Below are 16380 nucleotides of genomic sequence, written 5' to 3'. Positions count from 1 at the left end.
AGCTCTGAAATCTTAAGATACATTATTCACAATCTACTGTTTCTTGGTGTAGAAGTACTTTAAAAAGAACTTAATTGATAAGAAAAATGAGAATCTTTAAAGTACGTCTTTTTTTTCTTCATAAATTTGGTATCCTACACACACTTTTTTTTAACTGGACTTGTGATTTCATTGAGGAGCTATTAGTAAGGAAATTCCTCTTAACAGTACAGATAAGCTATAATTTATAGCATAGTTATTAGAGGGACTAAAGGGCTTAAGGGATTTAAACACCAAGAGGTTAAAGAACTTAAACCTAGATCTTCTTAATTCTGGACTATCTAGCTTCTAAACTATCTCCTCTTCTATCATTTATTTTGACTTTTATTCCTTTTTAAGTTCTATTGATTAATTTTTGAAGAAAATGCCCATTGACTTTAAAAGGAACTCCATAGGATAAGGACTAGGAATAAAATAAGCATAGGTGCATTAAGAAAGTTCAAGAAATTGCTACTTTTGAACATCTTAAAAATAATAATAAACCCTCTCTTTTTTTTTTTACTTAAAAAGAGTACTTGTAGTGAATCAACAAATATTTTTTTGTGGTGGTAAATTATGAAATATAATAGTTTAGCATGAGTTTAATTCCTTTCAAGGTCTTCAGTTATTGGGTTTTTAATGTTTATGTATAAATACTGCTTCAGAAGAAATAAATATTTACTTTTTTTTTCTTTTTTAAGGGAAAAAAGGAGTTTCAGGTGTCACTCTTCCAGACGTTAGTGCTCCTCATGTTTAATGAAGGAGATGAATTCAGTTTTGAAGAAATAAAAATGGCTACTGGTGTAGGTAGGGAAAACTACTTTGAATATTCATAGTGTCCAGATATCTTCAATGTAATTATTTGCTTTTGTTGATGTTGTAGATGTTGTATTATTCTATCCTTCTTTCCTGAGGAGTCCTTTCACTGTCTTTATTCTTTTGTCTCCCACTCCTGCCTTAATACTATGGGACTTGATCTTTCAGAGTGATACTCCTCAAGTCCCATTACCTTCTACCTCAGCTACTCTGGAATAGTCACACCCTGGCTCCCATCATTTCACATCTCCATGATCAGAAAGTCTAAGAATATTCTGTCTGACTATAACCTCCTATCATTACATCTCTTCTCATTCCTCACTCCTCCAAGAATTTATTCTTTCATCTCAAGGCAAGTTCCCATCCCTGCATATTCTTACTGCCCTGCTCCACCATGACTTCTCTTTTCTTCCTTCCCAATCTTGACCCTGTGGTTAACCAGTTCATCATGATGTTCTTTATTTTTGTACATTTACCCCTTGTCTTGCCACTGCTTAACTCTTGCTAAACTCCAGCCTTGGGTTGTTCCCACCATCTGTTTTCCTTCACTCCTACTCAAATGTTTTAGAATGGAATTTGAGGAAATCGGGCAACTGTGCTGACTAGGTACATGATGAATTGATGTCTAACTTAAACTAGGCTCTGCAGTGAGGCAACGCTCTTATAAACCCAGTTAACTACTTTGCACAGAAACAAGCCTCCACTCTTCTACATTCCCCTCGCCTATCCTTTCCACTGATACTTGTACCTTTTTACTGAGAAAGTTAAGGCCTTTTGAAATGAGATGACTTCTTAATTAGCTTTTCTCATTTCTCATCCTTGATGTCTGCCACATCTGATATTACTGACTACTCTCTCTCTTCCTGGACACACATAGGGTTTTCATTACTCTCAAAAGCCACCTGCTCCCAGGCTCACCATCTTCTCAGTCTCCCTGGTCAGATCATCCTCTGGAACACAGCCCTCAACTGGCTGTTCCTCAGAACCCTAGCCTTATAACCTGGGCAAGTCACTTCCTCAGTTTCCTCACCTAAAAAATTGAGATAATTATTTAATCTACTTCATAGATAAACCGACTGTCTTAGAGACATCTCAAATTTACTATCTCCCAAGTAGAGCTCTTTCCCCTCAGTCTCCCAGGGTCATAACCTTGCAGCTCCCACTCCCTTCCTCTCTCTCACTCTACATAGTGATTCAGTTTCCAAATCATGACAGTTTCCCTTCCTAGCATCACTTATCTATCCTTTCTCATGACATAATGCAAGGGTGCAAATGCCCTCCCTTCATAAAGCTAACAACTTGGTGTAGGTTTGTATTCCCTCTCAACATTGTTGAGGCTTATAATCAGTCTCCCAGATGCCAGACTGGTTTTCCTTCAGCATGGATCTGATCACATCCCTTCTCCTATTCAGTAAACTCCAGTGATAATCTTATTTCCTCTAGGTAAAATAAAAATTCCTGTTTGGCTTTTAACTTGTCTCCAGCTTCATTATACTACTTCCTTTCCTGTACTCTGTGATCCATTCAAACTGGCTTTCTCTCTGTTCCTCACACATTTCATGCCATCTCCTGCCTCTAAACCTTTGCAATATCTGCCCCTTGTGCCTGGAAATGTACTGCTTTCTCCCCTGTATTTCCTAGTGAATCCCTCTCTTTCTCTGAGATGTTCACACAACACCTTCAACTTGAGGTCTTTCTTGATTCCCTCCCTCTTTATACAAATCAGCTATAATCTTTGGGGCATAAGAATTTTTAAAATCTTTCTATTTGTGTCCACAACACATAGCAACAGAGCCTTGTTGATCAATTGATATGTAAACCTGGTCCTTGAATCTCCTCTTCTTATATACAAAGTGCATCAGAACTACAATATTAGTTATAAATGTGTTATTCAATGAAATGTCAAATTGTAACTACCTTTTTTCCTCTATACAGAGGATAGTGAATTACGAAGAACCTTACAGTCTTTAGCTTGTGGTAAAGCACGAGTACTGATTAAAAGTCCAAAAGGCAAGGATGTAGATGATGGAGACAAATTCATCTTTAATGGAGATTTCAAGCACAAGTTGTTTAGAATAAAGATAAATCAAATCCAGATGAAAGAAACTGTATGTATTAAATTCTATATTTATTTTTATGTCCTTATGATGTACTTAAGTCAGTTCGTTTATTGTTATTTATTTTTTAAATTCTTACCTTCCATCTTAGAATCAATACTAAGTATTGGTTCCAAGGCAGAATAAGTGGTAAGGGCCAGGCCACCAAGTGATTTTCCCAGAGTCACACAACTAGGAAATAGGCCAGATTTAAACCTAGTACCTCCTGTCTCTAGGCCTGGCTCTATCCACTGAGCCACCTAGCTGCCCCTAGTTCATTTATTTTATGGTCATATTTCCTTGTGTTAGTACACGTCAAAAGTATACTTCAAAGTATACTATATTAACTGCATTAAATTTTTTTTATACTTTATTTTAGTGTTCATCATAAGTGACAAAAGCTTTACTACCCCAAATTTCTAAGAAACGGATACCAACATCGTTATTAATGTAATTCAAATTATTGGAAGATGAACAGCTCATACATAAGGATATGTAGTATATTATTGCATACAAATATATGGTAGCATATTATCATACAAACATATACAAAAAATAATTAGCACTTGTGTACCTTTTAAACTGGGAAAAAAGTAACTATTAATGCTAAAATTGTTTGGGTGAGACCTAATAATAGGAAAGGATGTGGCAAAATAATTCTCTTGTAGGGCTATAGTCACTATAAATTGGCACAGACTTTGTAGAAGTCAGTGTAGTAATGTGTAAAGCTGTCCATACTGACTGACCTTATAATTTTAGTTTGGAAAATAAAACCCAAGGAGATAAAAATCACAAAGAGAAATTTTAAGCATTACTTTTTACATTGGTAACAAGGAAACAATCTATATATTGCAACAGTGAAAACCAAGAGCCCCATCTTTCTCCCACCTCAGCCATGCCCACAAAACATATATCCAGCATGACCACTCTTCCAGGGGCCCAACTGGCTGCTCTGGTACTAACCATATCCTGGAAATGATCTTCATTGTATGTTGGTCCATGCTCAAATCAAATTGATCTGTCTGAAATGCTCCTACTCTACTGCTTCTTTATAAGCTTTGCCCAGGCTCTTATCTCTGAAAGTACCAAGCAGACAATGAATAGCTAGCTTTGTGTTCTCTGTTTCTGCTTTGGTGTGATCCTACCTCCAAGCTTGTGACAGCTCCATAAGTAAAGACGCCAATCCCTACACCTTGAGGCTTTCTCAATCGATCCCTAACCCAGAATAAATAGAAATTGATTCTTTTCTCCTTTAGTCATTGTTTGGCCCTCTCTTGTTCAAAATGTGAATGAATCTGTGTTAGGAAGTCTCCATTCCCTAGGCCCTGGACACTGATTTTTAATCTGTTTTAGGATTTTCTGTTCCTAAGCCCAGCCTTGTTAGGCTCCTATAGCTCTAAGTTCCTCCCCAAACTCCTTGGTCCAGGTACCCAGACAAATATATGTTCTTGCCTCCCAGCATTCTGACTAAAGGAGTTTGCCCTTCACTTCTGTGAAGATGGGAACTCCAGGCACAAGCCAAAGTCATTCCCAAGTTTGAAGTTCTTTAGGAAGGAGATCCAGGCCACTTCTTATGTGTTGGTTTTCTAGGCTCAGTCTCAGGCTTCATTCCCTCATAACAACCTTAACAAACATAAATGTATAAGAAAAATTTTTGAAAAGTAAGGGCTAAGCAAACTGTTGGAGTATTAACATGATAGAATAATAGAGGGAGATGAACAGTCTACCATTAATAATTGTAAATATGTGGCCTCTGTGTCCATTTGAGGAGGTAGACATATGAAATAATCCTAAATGGTAAAATCATAATACAAAAAGCACAAGATTTGGATTCTAAGGACCTTTCTCCAAATTTTAACATTGCTTTTGTTACATCTGGCAAGTCACCTTAATATCTCCAAGCCTGTTTCCTCATCTGAAAGAAAAAAAAGCCAGATTAAGTGATCTCTATAAGCCCTTACCAGGTCTTAATCTATAAACCTGTGAAAACTGTAGTATAGTAGAGTACGATACTTTCTATTGATAGAAATTGATAACTAATCTTGAAAATTACTCACCTTAAATTTTTTTTTTTAATTTTAAACCCTTAACTTCTGTGTATTGACTTATAGGTGGAAGATTGGTAAGGGTAGGCAATGGGGGTCAAGTGACTTGCCCAGGGTCACACAGCTGGGAAGTGTCTGAGGCCAGATTTGAACCTAGGACCTCCTGTCTCTAGGCCTGGCTCTCAATCCACTGAGCTACCCAGCTGCCCCTCACCTTAAATTTTTTTACTCAGTATTGGACTCAGCATTGTGTGCCTTTTTTTTACTTAGATTCAGCATTGTATGGCATGTCTATCTGCATAGTAAAGGCTTTTCTATAAGGAAAAAAATCCTAGTAAAGTCACTTAACTAGAAATCAGGTTTTTAATCTCCTTAAGATTTCTGTTCACTTTCTAAAATGAATTAAACTGAGAGCTAGATTTAGGTTGTCTGAATTTACAAAGAGATCATTGCATAATTTTAACATAGCAGTTACAAATATTTTAATTCTTTCTTTTCAAGACACTTCTTATTTGTGTACCTCAAGTAGTTATGAATAGCAAAATAAAAAAAGTTCAGATAAGCCATACATAAATATTAATAAATAACCAATGTTCTTTCATATCTCAGCAAGTGCAATTAGGTTTATATATGTACAGTGTCCATAGACATAGAGTTATATTAAAAGCTAGAAGGATCCTCCAACACTCTCATTTTCAAGTGAGGAAACCCAGAAGTAGGGGAAACAATTTACCCAAGACCATCTTTGGAGTATTGAGTGCTGTGACTAAATCCTGCACTCTTCCCCAGTGTACCACACTTCCTCAGAAACACATAAAACTGTGAAGTGTTCTATTGGGAGATGTTCAGATTGATAGCTCTCATCTACTTATGAAAGAGGTGGTAACTCAATACTAGTAAATTTAAAGCCAGGAAGACTTCTGTGACCACAGGCAAATCACTTACTTAGCCTTCCTGAGCCTTGATTTTCCTCATTAGTAAAATGGGAATGATACTTCACAGGGTTATTGTAAGGATCAAATAACGACTATATGTAAAACACTTGGCTAAATCTATATTGCTCTGTGCATATCTATTATTATTAGGTTTTTTCCCCCATAATAGGCATTTAATCTGTGTTTGTATGACCCTGGGCAAAACACTCAACTCTTGTCTGACTTGGCTTTGTTGGCTTTAAAATGGAGGAGATAATAGCACTTACTTCTAAGGGTTATTGTAAGGATCAAATGAGATTATATAGTAAGTATTATATAAGTGCTAGCTATTATTACTACTAAATGAATTAAAATTTGGTTTCATTAAAGATCTTAAAATGCATAACAAAATAATTTGTATTTGAAATTTTTTTTATTCGGACCTGTAGAAATTTAAGGGATGTTGTGGAGCTAATTTTGAAATTATTGTTGTTGTTATTATTATTATTATTATTATTGTTGTTATTATTATTATTATTATTATTATTAAACTTCAGGTTGAAGAACAAGTTAGCACCACAGAACGAGTATTTCAGGATAGACAATATCAGATTGATGCCGCTATTGTTCGAATAATGAAGATGAGAAAGACACTTGGTCATAATCTTCTAGTTTCTGAGTTGTATAATCAGCTGAAATTTCCAGTAAAGGTAAATACAACATCTTCAAATTGAATTACACTCCTAATACAGTACCAAATTAATGTTTTATTACCATCTTGACCATCATAAGTGTGTTTTCTTTATATAACTGTCAAGGGGTTCATTTCCCACATATCAACTAAGCATGTGTCACAAAAATTAACATCTTTAGAACTAAGCATAGAAGCATACCAGAAAGTAATGGTTTAGCCCACATTTAAATTTTTTTTTATTTATTATTTATTCATAGTCAATAATAGTGTTAAATTTTGAATCTCTAAAACTGAGGGAAAGGAAAGATGGATACTGCTTGGTCTTCTGAATGGACTTTTCATCAATATGTATATACTGAGTCAGAATTTGGAAATTATTTTAAAAGCTAACAAAAGTAACATAGACAAGAGGCATTTTCACAATTTCTTGAAAAATTTTCCACTAGTTGGCACTATCTAGAATATTATATATAATAGTTAGCATTTTCACAGTGTAAAAAGGAATATAGAACTTGGGAAAAGATTTCAGAGAAGGATAACAGAAATGATTAAAAGTAAGGAAGATCAAGTGGTATAGCAGTAATTTACTGCTCACTTTTGTTTCCAAGATCCTAATCTGAATTCTTGTGGGACTGGCTTTTGAATAATTGTTTTCACTGTGTTCTCAGATTTAATTTATTTTCTTTGCTGCCCAATCAACTACATATAGCAAAAGTGAAGAAAGCATCACAAGTAAATTCTAAAAGTGTATTTACCAGTCATAGCTTTTTGACAGCTCTAGTTAGACCTAAGTACTGGCATTAATGAGTAAACTATTTTAGCTTGATTTCAACAAAGAACTAATTATTTGTAGTCATATAGCTTGCAAGTAATGTCAGAGGTAAAATTGTGTGATAGCTGACTCATTCTAGGTAGAAGAAAACTGGGTTATTTCAAAGGGGTGGTCTTATTCAGTTTCTTTTAAGCAGCCATACTTGTTAATGACAAAAAATTCATATAACATATACTATCTGATGACATGAAAATGAAAGATCGTTCTGAAAATATTTCTTTACTAAAATACTTTTCCATCCATCTCATGTCTTTCATATTTTACTTTCTAAATGATTCTAACACTCTACTCCAAGTAAAGAGGTGTTTTACAGAATCAGAATCCTTTTACTCTGGAGACTATTATCTATGCTAATGATTCCTAATCTATGAATATTAACATGGAAAAATTTTATCAATTCCCACTTGAATGATAGTTCTGCTATTCTTATCTGTTGTTTGATAAGAATAGATAGGGATTCATTTTCATCTGAATTTTATGAATCACAAAGAAAATAATGCCCTGTTGTGAAACATTTTGTAGTCTAAAGAAGTTATTGTTTATTGAGTTATCTTTTGCTAGAGGACAATTTCAGTAACTCCTTCAGTCCTCCCTGGATTACAAGGCCCTCAGTTTGGGAATAATCCTTCTATATATTTGACCTCTAGGGATGGTAATTCCATGATTATCTTAAGAAGTTTGTTTTAATAGTTGAATCCAGGGTATTTTGTATATTCTTATGCATGATCTCTTATTTCCTTCCTTTTTGGTCCACAGCCAGAAAGATGAAGACTGGGGGGATAAAGAAACCCAAGGGTCATGCTCAATGGATTCTTTCCTCCGGAGCACACCCCTAAAGGAACACAGAATAAGATAAATTGCTAAGGGAGCACTTACCTGCTATAGTGAGAACAGGAGCTGGGAGCCCTGTGCACTTACCCTTGGGTCTTGGCTAATAAGAGAGTTCTCCTGTACCCCATGGTGGCAAGGTTATTGGGGAGTTCTATACTGCTCCCCTCAAAGCCTCAGCTTTGGAGTCCAAGGAGTAAGGAGAGTGGACTTGAATATAGTAATACAGAGATGAAAAACCTTAGGAATGGGGACAGACTAAGCTGAAGGATCTTTTTAACAATAAAACAGTTCTTAGCCTTCCCCCTTCCCTTTCTCTATGTTATAGAATACATTTATTTCAGTTTTCTTATTTAGTGGAAGTAATCCTTTTTCTCTAGACTCAGTGACCCAAATTTTCATCAGATTTCCTCATATCATATATACATTTCTTTTTATTCCCTTTCTCTGGATTTTTTCTCAAGTTTACATATTTGCCCACATATTTCCACAAAATGTGGAAATACTAGCTCTATACTCTCTATATATATATTGGTTTACTCTAGTAAAATGATATTTCTTTATAAAGTTGAAGAATTTTCTATAATAAATTGCTTTATTAAGCAGTTTAGTTGCCAAAAATCAGATTTTTTTTAAGATCAGGAATTTTTAAAATATGAGTTTCCCATTACTACATCCATCTAATAACATTCTCAATAAGGGTTAGGATATGTATGGTACAGTATCAGATATCCTGTCTACCTGTAAAACCTCCAAGAACCCTTTATTTGAACATGTGAATTCTGCTTCCTCTGAAACATGAACAAGTTCTTTATGTCTTCATAGATGTTTTTCTGAGTTGCTCTAACAAAAAAAAAATCATATTGTCACCAAACACAGCCAGTCTTTTATTTTGAATTTTTTTTCATTTGGTAGGATCTGCCAGGACTCTGACTGATTTCATATAATTCACTGTCATACCCAACATGAGGTAGCAGCGTAGGATGTTATTTATTACAAATAAATAAACATGTTTTATATTTAATATAACATGATAAAAATAGCTTCTTGGCACTTATAGAAACACACACACACACACACTCTTTGGTTTATTTATTTTTTTAAACCTTAGTAGCAACTCAAAAAGGGCTAGGCAAATGGATAAGCGACTTGCCCATGTCTGAGACCAGGTTTAAACCCAAGTCCTCTCATAAAGTGAGGGTTTAAAGGGGTAGGGGGGAGAAAAATCATGACTTCCCTTTACTAATGTTCCCAAATATCACTGATACAGGCTGTTATTCCTATTATCCAATGTAAATATGTATGGAATAGTATTGGCAGGGAGGGGGCGGTGTTTATTGGCAAAGGTAATCTTAAAAATGAATAAATCTGACTTTTAAAAATATTTGTCTAACAGTTGATTAGTAACTCTTAAGCAGTTTTTATATTTCACATCAGGTAACCATCAATCATTTCTATATGGAAATGCTTCTAATCAAAGGAAATAATAATAGCTGATTATACCATGATATGAGCTAATATTTAGCTTATAAGCTTTGAAGTTAATAATACATAAGTAGGGAAATCAACGATTTACTCATTTTTTCTAGCAAACATAAAAGTAGATATTAACATGTTGTATTTTTTAATCATTTCCTATATTAGGAGATCTAATACCATTATAATATTTTCTTATAGCCTGGAGATTTGAAAAAGAGAATTGAATCTCTAATAGACAGAGACTATATGGAAAGAGACAAAGACAACCCTAATCAGTACCACTATGTTGCATAATGAAGACAACAACAAACTGTTTTTCATAAAACACTAGAATGTATCTTCAGGACACTGAAACATACCGATGCTGTTTCCAGACCTACTTTCAGCAGATTTTCAGGTTGATGCATATGGTTCAATCAGCTGCATGCACTGCTGTGGATGAAAAGCAAAGGAAATGTTTCTTGGATCATCCTTTACAAGGCTTAGTGATTTTTAAAAGGCATACATCTCCTTCTCACCACCCCTCCCTTCCTCTCCCATCCTCCTCTTATTCTATTAGACCATTAAGATTGTTTCTACTGCTCTGTACAAAATAATTTTGAAGTTGGACAGGAAGATACCAATTAAAAGACATTTCCTCTTGTGGACTTTTTTCTGTGACAAAACACCGAAAGTTTGGTTTGGATTTGTGTGTGATCATGAATGCACATCATTTTAAAAAAAAAAAAAAAGACCCTAAATGCTGCATTCTCTAGCTACAAAGATTACTTAGGTAACTACGAAAACAAGAAACCTTAATTGATGAACACTTAGATAGAAACATTCAGTGTTGAAATACACTGACTTTTGAATTATGCACCATGAATACCAGTATCTATTTCTGTTTCATTTATTTTCAGATAGTTTTAAACTTTGCAGACTGGTTTTTTATAAATCAGGTTTCTAAGTAAGATCTCTGAAGTGCCAAGAGGATGCTTATGTTTAAATATAGTGAACCATCAGATTCTTTATTTTAGCTACGGTATTCATTTGTGAATTTCCAGTTTGGGATTTGTGTTTTTTGGTTTGTTCTTTTTTGTTTGCCATTTTAAGATTGAGTCTAGCGGACCCAGTTTTTTGCATTAGGGTCACTGCTATTTGATTTTATTTACTGTAACTAATAGTATTGCTACAGTAAACCTTGGTTCTGTTTTTACAGTCATGCACAAGGATAGTGATCATACTATGTGCTCTACCACTGTAAAAAAAAAAGTTTATCAAAGGCTTTTTAAAGTCTTGATGTTGTGAAAGCAGAGGTTATTTTGTCTAGAGAGGCTAAAAGAATTTTGTTGGTATCTTGTTTCATATTGTATATATGTAAGTGGGTTTGAATTAAAGAATGAAAGTTATGTAGCTATATAGTATGGTAACTATGAGCAAGATACTTTTTTGTGATAACCTTTACAAGTACCTCTGTATATTTTACAGGATTTGCATAATAGCATGTTTCATTTTGATTAAAAGCTACCAAAGGAGTTTTGATCATGACATAAGTGTTTAAGCAATACTTTCCAGAAAATACTAAATTTATGTAATTTGATTTTGTGCACAATTAAATCCCCCTTTTAAAACATGCATTGTTTAAAATGTGACATCTTATGGATTTTCGTATTAAAGTCCTCATTCTTTCTTCAGGCATCATCATTTCCATTGCTTTTATTTCTTTTCTTGGTTCTACAGGATATAGTATATAGAAGCCAAATAGATTTCTACTGCATATATATTAAGTTCAAGAACTATGTCTAGAGATTGTTAATATTGTAATTTAATGTAGACTTATATTTTGAATAAAATTAGTTTCATTTGCCTAAAGATTACAGAAATAAAATTTTGTGATATGTGAAATACAAATTTCTCATAACTTTTTAGCCATCATCTCTACAATGCTTGATGCCAGCAACAGGCAAACAAAATTTTTGGCTAAGCTACACAGCTCCATGTAGATTTAGAGCCCCCTCTCCAAAAAAGGAGCAAACTGCATCAATGACTTTAAAGACCAGTCCCTTCTTCCCTAATCATGTCTTTCCATATACTGCCTTGAGGGAAGGAAAATGATGGCAATGTTGCTAAATTGTTTTTTCTCTATAACCTCAAATTACCTGTCAGTGTTTTTTAATACTACTATATTGGCTAGTTAGATTTTTTATTCAGAGATGACCTTTTTTCTGCTATGACCATCTTTGAGCTGTGAGAATTTGTTTCAGTTCCAATGAAGTCTATCTTTCTAAACTTGTCGGTCATTTAAAAATCTTGTCATCCAAATTCTCTTTTCCTATCCATAAGATGAATCAACGATGACCTACTTGTGATACTCTTTAATCAGAAATCCACAAAGGTTGATTCTTCTGAGAAACACTTTTTATTCTATAATAAAACAATTTCATTGTACATGTACCATCTTCAGTGTTTGAAAAGTTGTTCTATGTGGAGTGATAGGTGCATCGTTGCATTTCCTACTTAAAGATGCTGTGCTTTGAAAAATGCTACTTACTGAGTAGCTGACTTCCTAACAAATCCTGAAAAACCTCATCTGGACCTTAAATAATAAAATATCCTTTCTCCTTTTCTCCCTCCCCTTTCTGTTTCCAAAAGATTTTTTGTTTGTTTCATATTTTGTCAGGAGTCAATTTAGCAGAACCTAGCACCAGTAAAAGTAGATTAGCACTAAATACAGACATTTGCATTTTTAAAGGAAAAACTTAAATCACGTAATAAAGATAATTGATAGAGCTCTGTATTTAAAAGTTGTCATTTTCTCTTTCATTATGCATTCATAATTTGGTTATGCCAGGAAAGTAAATTTCAGCAAAATTCTTAATTTTACAACTTAATTAGGTGTTTTTAAAAAAATGTTTTCCTAACATTCAGTAAAATACAATAAATTTAAATCATATTTAGTATCATGCTGCTATCATGTCATCCATCATCTTAAGCATTTCTATGTTATCTCTAGTGGCACTCAAGAAATATTACAGAAATTGAGAGCATCCTTTTAATTCCTGTACTAACAGCTGAAGAAAGAGTGAGTTGATAGTGTCAGAAAGATTTAGGAAGTTGGAAGTTTTTCCCTGTCTATAAAATGGGGACAAATACCTGGATTATCTTACAAGGCAGTATTGAAAAATCAAATTAATGTATATAAAATCATTTGGGGTACATATAGGAATGTGAGCTTTAGGGGGCAGCTGGGTAGTTCAATAAATTTGAAAGCCAGACCTAGAAATAAGAGGTCCTGGGTTCAAATGTGGCCTCAGATGCTTCCTAGCTGTGTAACCCTTGGCAAGTCACTTAACCTCCATTGCCTAGCTTTTACTGCTCTTCTACCTTGCAAACAATACACAGTATTGCTTCTAAGGCACAAGGTGAGAGTTTAAAAAAAAAATATGAGCTACTCTACACGCATAAGGGGCAAGAAGAGGAGGATGAACCAGCAAAGAAGAGAGAGCAACTGAACCTCATGAGAATCACAGGAGACTAAGGTCCCATAAGCTGAGAGGAGTATCCAGTGATAGAATTATCAGTAGTATAAAGGGCTGAGAATGTACTTCAAAAAGGCAGTCACATCAATTAAAAGGTCATGGGGGTGCATTTGGGTGGCTCAGTGGATTGAGGGGTCTAGAGACCCAAGATCCCAAGTTCAAACCTGGCCTTAGACCCTAAGCTGTGTGACATTGGGCAAGTCATTTCACTCCCATTGCTCAACCCTTACTGCTCTTCTGTCTTAGAACCAATATATAGTATTGGATTCTAAGATGGAAGGTACAGGTTTAAAAAAAAAAAAGTCATTGGTCTTTGAGAACTGTTTGGAAACTGGTGAGGTCAGAGATCTTGGAATGGCCACGTGTATGCTGCTCCTTGTAGAACTTGGGTCCTGAAAGAGAAGGGATATAAGACAGAAGCCCAAGTAGATGATGGCACTATTGGAAAATTGTTTGAGGGGGAACAGGATCCTAAGCATTTAGTAAGCCCTTACTGGCACTATGTGAGCATGTTTATAGGCAAGTAGGGAAGAGATGGGGGGGAAAAGGGGAATAATCAATTTGGGAAAGCCACTACATCTGTGAGGTGGGAGTTAAAAGCAGAGGATCATTACTCATTTCAGTCGTGTTCAACTCATGACGCCATTTAGACTTCTCTTGACAAAGATACTAGAACACGTTGCCATTTCCTTCCAACTTATTTTACAGATGAAACAGGGTTCTGTGACTTACCAGGGTCACACAAATGTCTGAGGCTAGATTTTAACTCGGGAAGATGAGTCTTCATGACTCTAAGCCTAGCACCCTATCCACTGCACCACCTAGCTGCCTAGGAGGGGAAGAGAAGCTTCAAAGTAAGACAAAATGAGGAAGCTCGGCACAAATGGTCTAAATTCTCTCAAAAGGCAGGAGACAAGTCATATACTGAAACAGAGAGGAATTCAGAGTGGTGCCCTAGAAGTCTGGGATGGTTGTTAGGAGAAGCGGAGTAGGGAGTAACTTGAATGTATAAATGACCTTGGATAGGTGAGGGCCTGATGGATAAATAACATTGCTGATGGACGCTGCATGGTTTTCTGAATGATAATGGGTTAGGAGCAGAAAAAGCAGTTGGTTTCAGTCTGTGGTTGAGGATTAGCAGGGGATTCAGGTGTGGGGAATAGTCCCTTATAGAATTATTTTTTAAGTCCATGCTGTAAAAGGAAAAATAAGTCTATAGTTCTACTTTTGGCTTCCAAAGGAGAAGGTTTGTGTGGCAAAGGGGGCTCTGAAGAAGAACTTGAACTCAATAAAGAAAAGGAAGTTGTGGATGTGGTCGGGATGGCTAGTGAAGAAGACAACGTGGGAGAACTTGAAGAAGGTGGAAGGAGAAAAGGACTTGAAGACTTGAGTACGTAGTTCATAAGAGAGGGTAAGTAAAAAAAGGTAAGTCAAGTGAATGAATTGGTAAAAATGTTATAGTAAAAAAGAAAGGACATTAGATCTGGCTGCATTATTGTTAGGAGAAAGGAATGGAAGGTGTGATTTTGCCTGGTTGTTAAGATAAAAATGCATTGATAAAGGATATAGAAGCTATATTAAGAGGTTCTTTGGAGGTAAACTTAACCACTGCAAGCATTTGGAAGACAAAGCTAAGTATCCTAGACAAATAGGAAGAGCTTGGAAATTTGCATTGTATTCAGATGTGTTGTTTTTTGGCACACCAACTGCATTAGAGATGAAATGTGGGAGAATCTGAAGAAAAATTGGAAGAGAAAAAGAAAGGAGAAAAGACTTGAAAAAAAGGAATCAGTAGTTAATAAGAAAAGGTAAGTAAAAAAAGGTAAGCCAAGTGAATGAATTGGTCAAAAATTATCTTAGTAGAAGGAAGGATAGGAAGTTCCTTCTGTTCCTCCCCATTCCAGCTTATCAGGGCCAAACAAAGGTATGGCATTGACTTCAATAGGGCATTCCAACAGCATGAACATCGAAATTTAGGATAATCCTGTAAAAATCATGTTAGTCGCAAAGCCAAGAATGAGCTGGAGCTAGCCAGGAAAGCTAAGGACAACAGGAAGGTTTGGGAAGTCTTGAAGTTCCACAGGATTAAAAAAATATATATCAGGGATCAGACCATTACTGAGGAGAGGGGGTGGCATGGATAACTTGTATTTTGCCTCTATTTTTCCCCAAGGACTGAACGAAAATGACAACTGTGACAGTGGACAGAGGGTTGGCCAAAGAGTCGGGAAAACCTCGACCCCAGTCCCGAACATTAGAAGTGTATAAGCTTGGGGATAACCTGGGTCTCTCAATAGTCCAGGGAGCTCTCTTGGGCTCTATAAATACTTCTCCGATACCAAAAAAATCATTGATCTAGAACAGGGGTCGGCAACCTTTTTGGCGTGAGAGCCATAAACACCACATTTTTTAAAATGTAATTTCGTGAGAGCCGTACGGTGCTCACAGTGCGCTCCTGTAACAGTGCCTGAAAAAAAATGGACCTTATGGCTCCTGTAGAAAGAGCCATATCTGGCCCTCAAAAGAGCCAGATATGACTCAAGAGCCATACGTTGCTGATTCCTGAGCTAGAGCCATGCAAGGAGAGTTAAAACCACTAGTATAAATAGGGAAGGAGTAAGAATTGTAGAATTCATCTCCCCAGGAGGAGACAAATTACATCACTGGGTATTTAAAGAACTGATTCATTTGATATCTTAAAGGATGCCCAGAGGGTCAACGAACAAAAAGGGTGCTTATACAGATTTTCCCCAAAAAGGGGGGTAGTGAAATTGATCTTGGGCAGATTCCTGGTCAAAAGTTCTAGGACATGCTACTAAAGAGATGGTTAGCAAATAGCTATTAGAGAGGCACCCCCAAACGACTACTTGGCTTCTTCAGGAACAGATAAAAAAAATGCTGTAAGAAATTATTTAGATTTTAGCAAGCTCCACAAACACTTATTGAGCATAGACTAGGCCAAGGACTGTGCCAAGTCCTGAGGGTACAATGATATGCAACCTATATCCAGGATAAATTGGAGAGGGAAGGTTCTGCACTAGAGGATCAGAAAAAGGCTTCTTAGAGAAGGAATTTTAGCTGAGATTGGAGGAAATCAGGGAAGCCACGAAGAGAGAAAGAATTCCAGGCAGGAGGGACAA

At 35.7% G+C, this 16380-nt stretch overlaps 1 protein-coding gene across 4 annotated transcripts in view; it reads left to right on the top strand.

Moving 5' to 3' along the window:
• CUL4A (cullin 4A) overlaps window positions 1–15633 on the top strand; it is a 72138-nt gene extending 56505 nt beyond the window's left edge. For 3 of the 4 annotated variants that reach the window (XM_044670515.1, XM_044670513.1, XM_044670514.1), the window contains 4 exons: window positions 720–825; window positions 2770–2942; window positions 6447–6599; window positions 9921–12498. In XM_044670515.1, the coding sequence (XP_044526450.1) occupies window positions 720–825; window positions 2770–2942; window positions 6447–6599; window positions 9921–10016 (528 nt within the window). In that variant the 3' untranslated portion in view covers window positions 10017–12498. Of the gene's footprint in view, window positions 1–719; window positions 826–2769; window positions 2943–6446; window positions 6600–9920; window positions 12499–14480 lie in introns of those variants that run through there. The other variant, XM_044670512.1, reaches the window with a different exon arrangement.
• Window positions 15634–16380: the final 747 nt, after the last annotated feature.

The sequence above is a fragment of the Gracilinanus agilis genome, chromosome 3 (genome assembly GCF_016433145.1).
Source record: "Gracilinanus agilis isolate LMUSP501 chromosome 3, AgileGrace, whole genome shotgun sequence".
Taxonomy (NCBI): Eukaryota; Metazoa; Chordata; class Mammalia; order Didelphimorphia; family Didelphidae; genus Gracilinanus; species Gracilinanus agilis.
The sequence above is the reverse complement of the archived record's forward strand: the minus strand, read 5'-3'. Positions and strand labels throughout refer to the sequence as shown.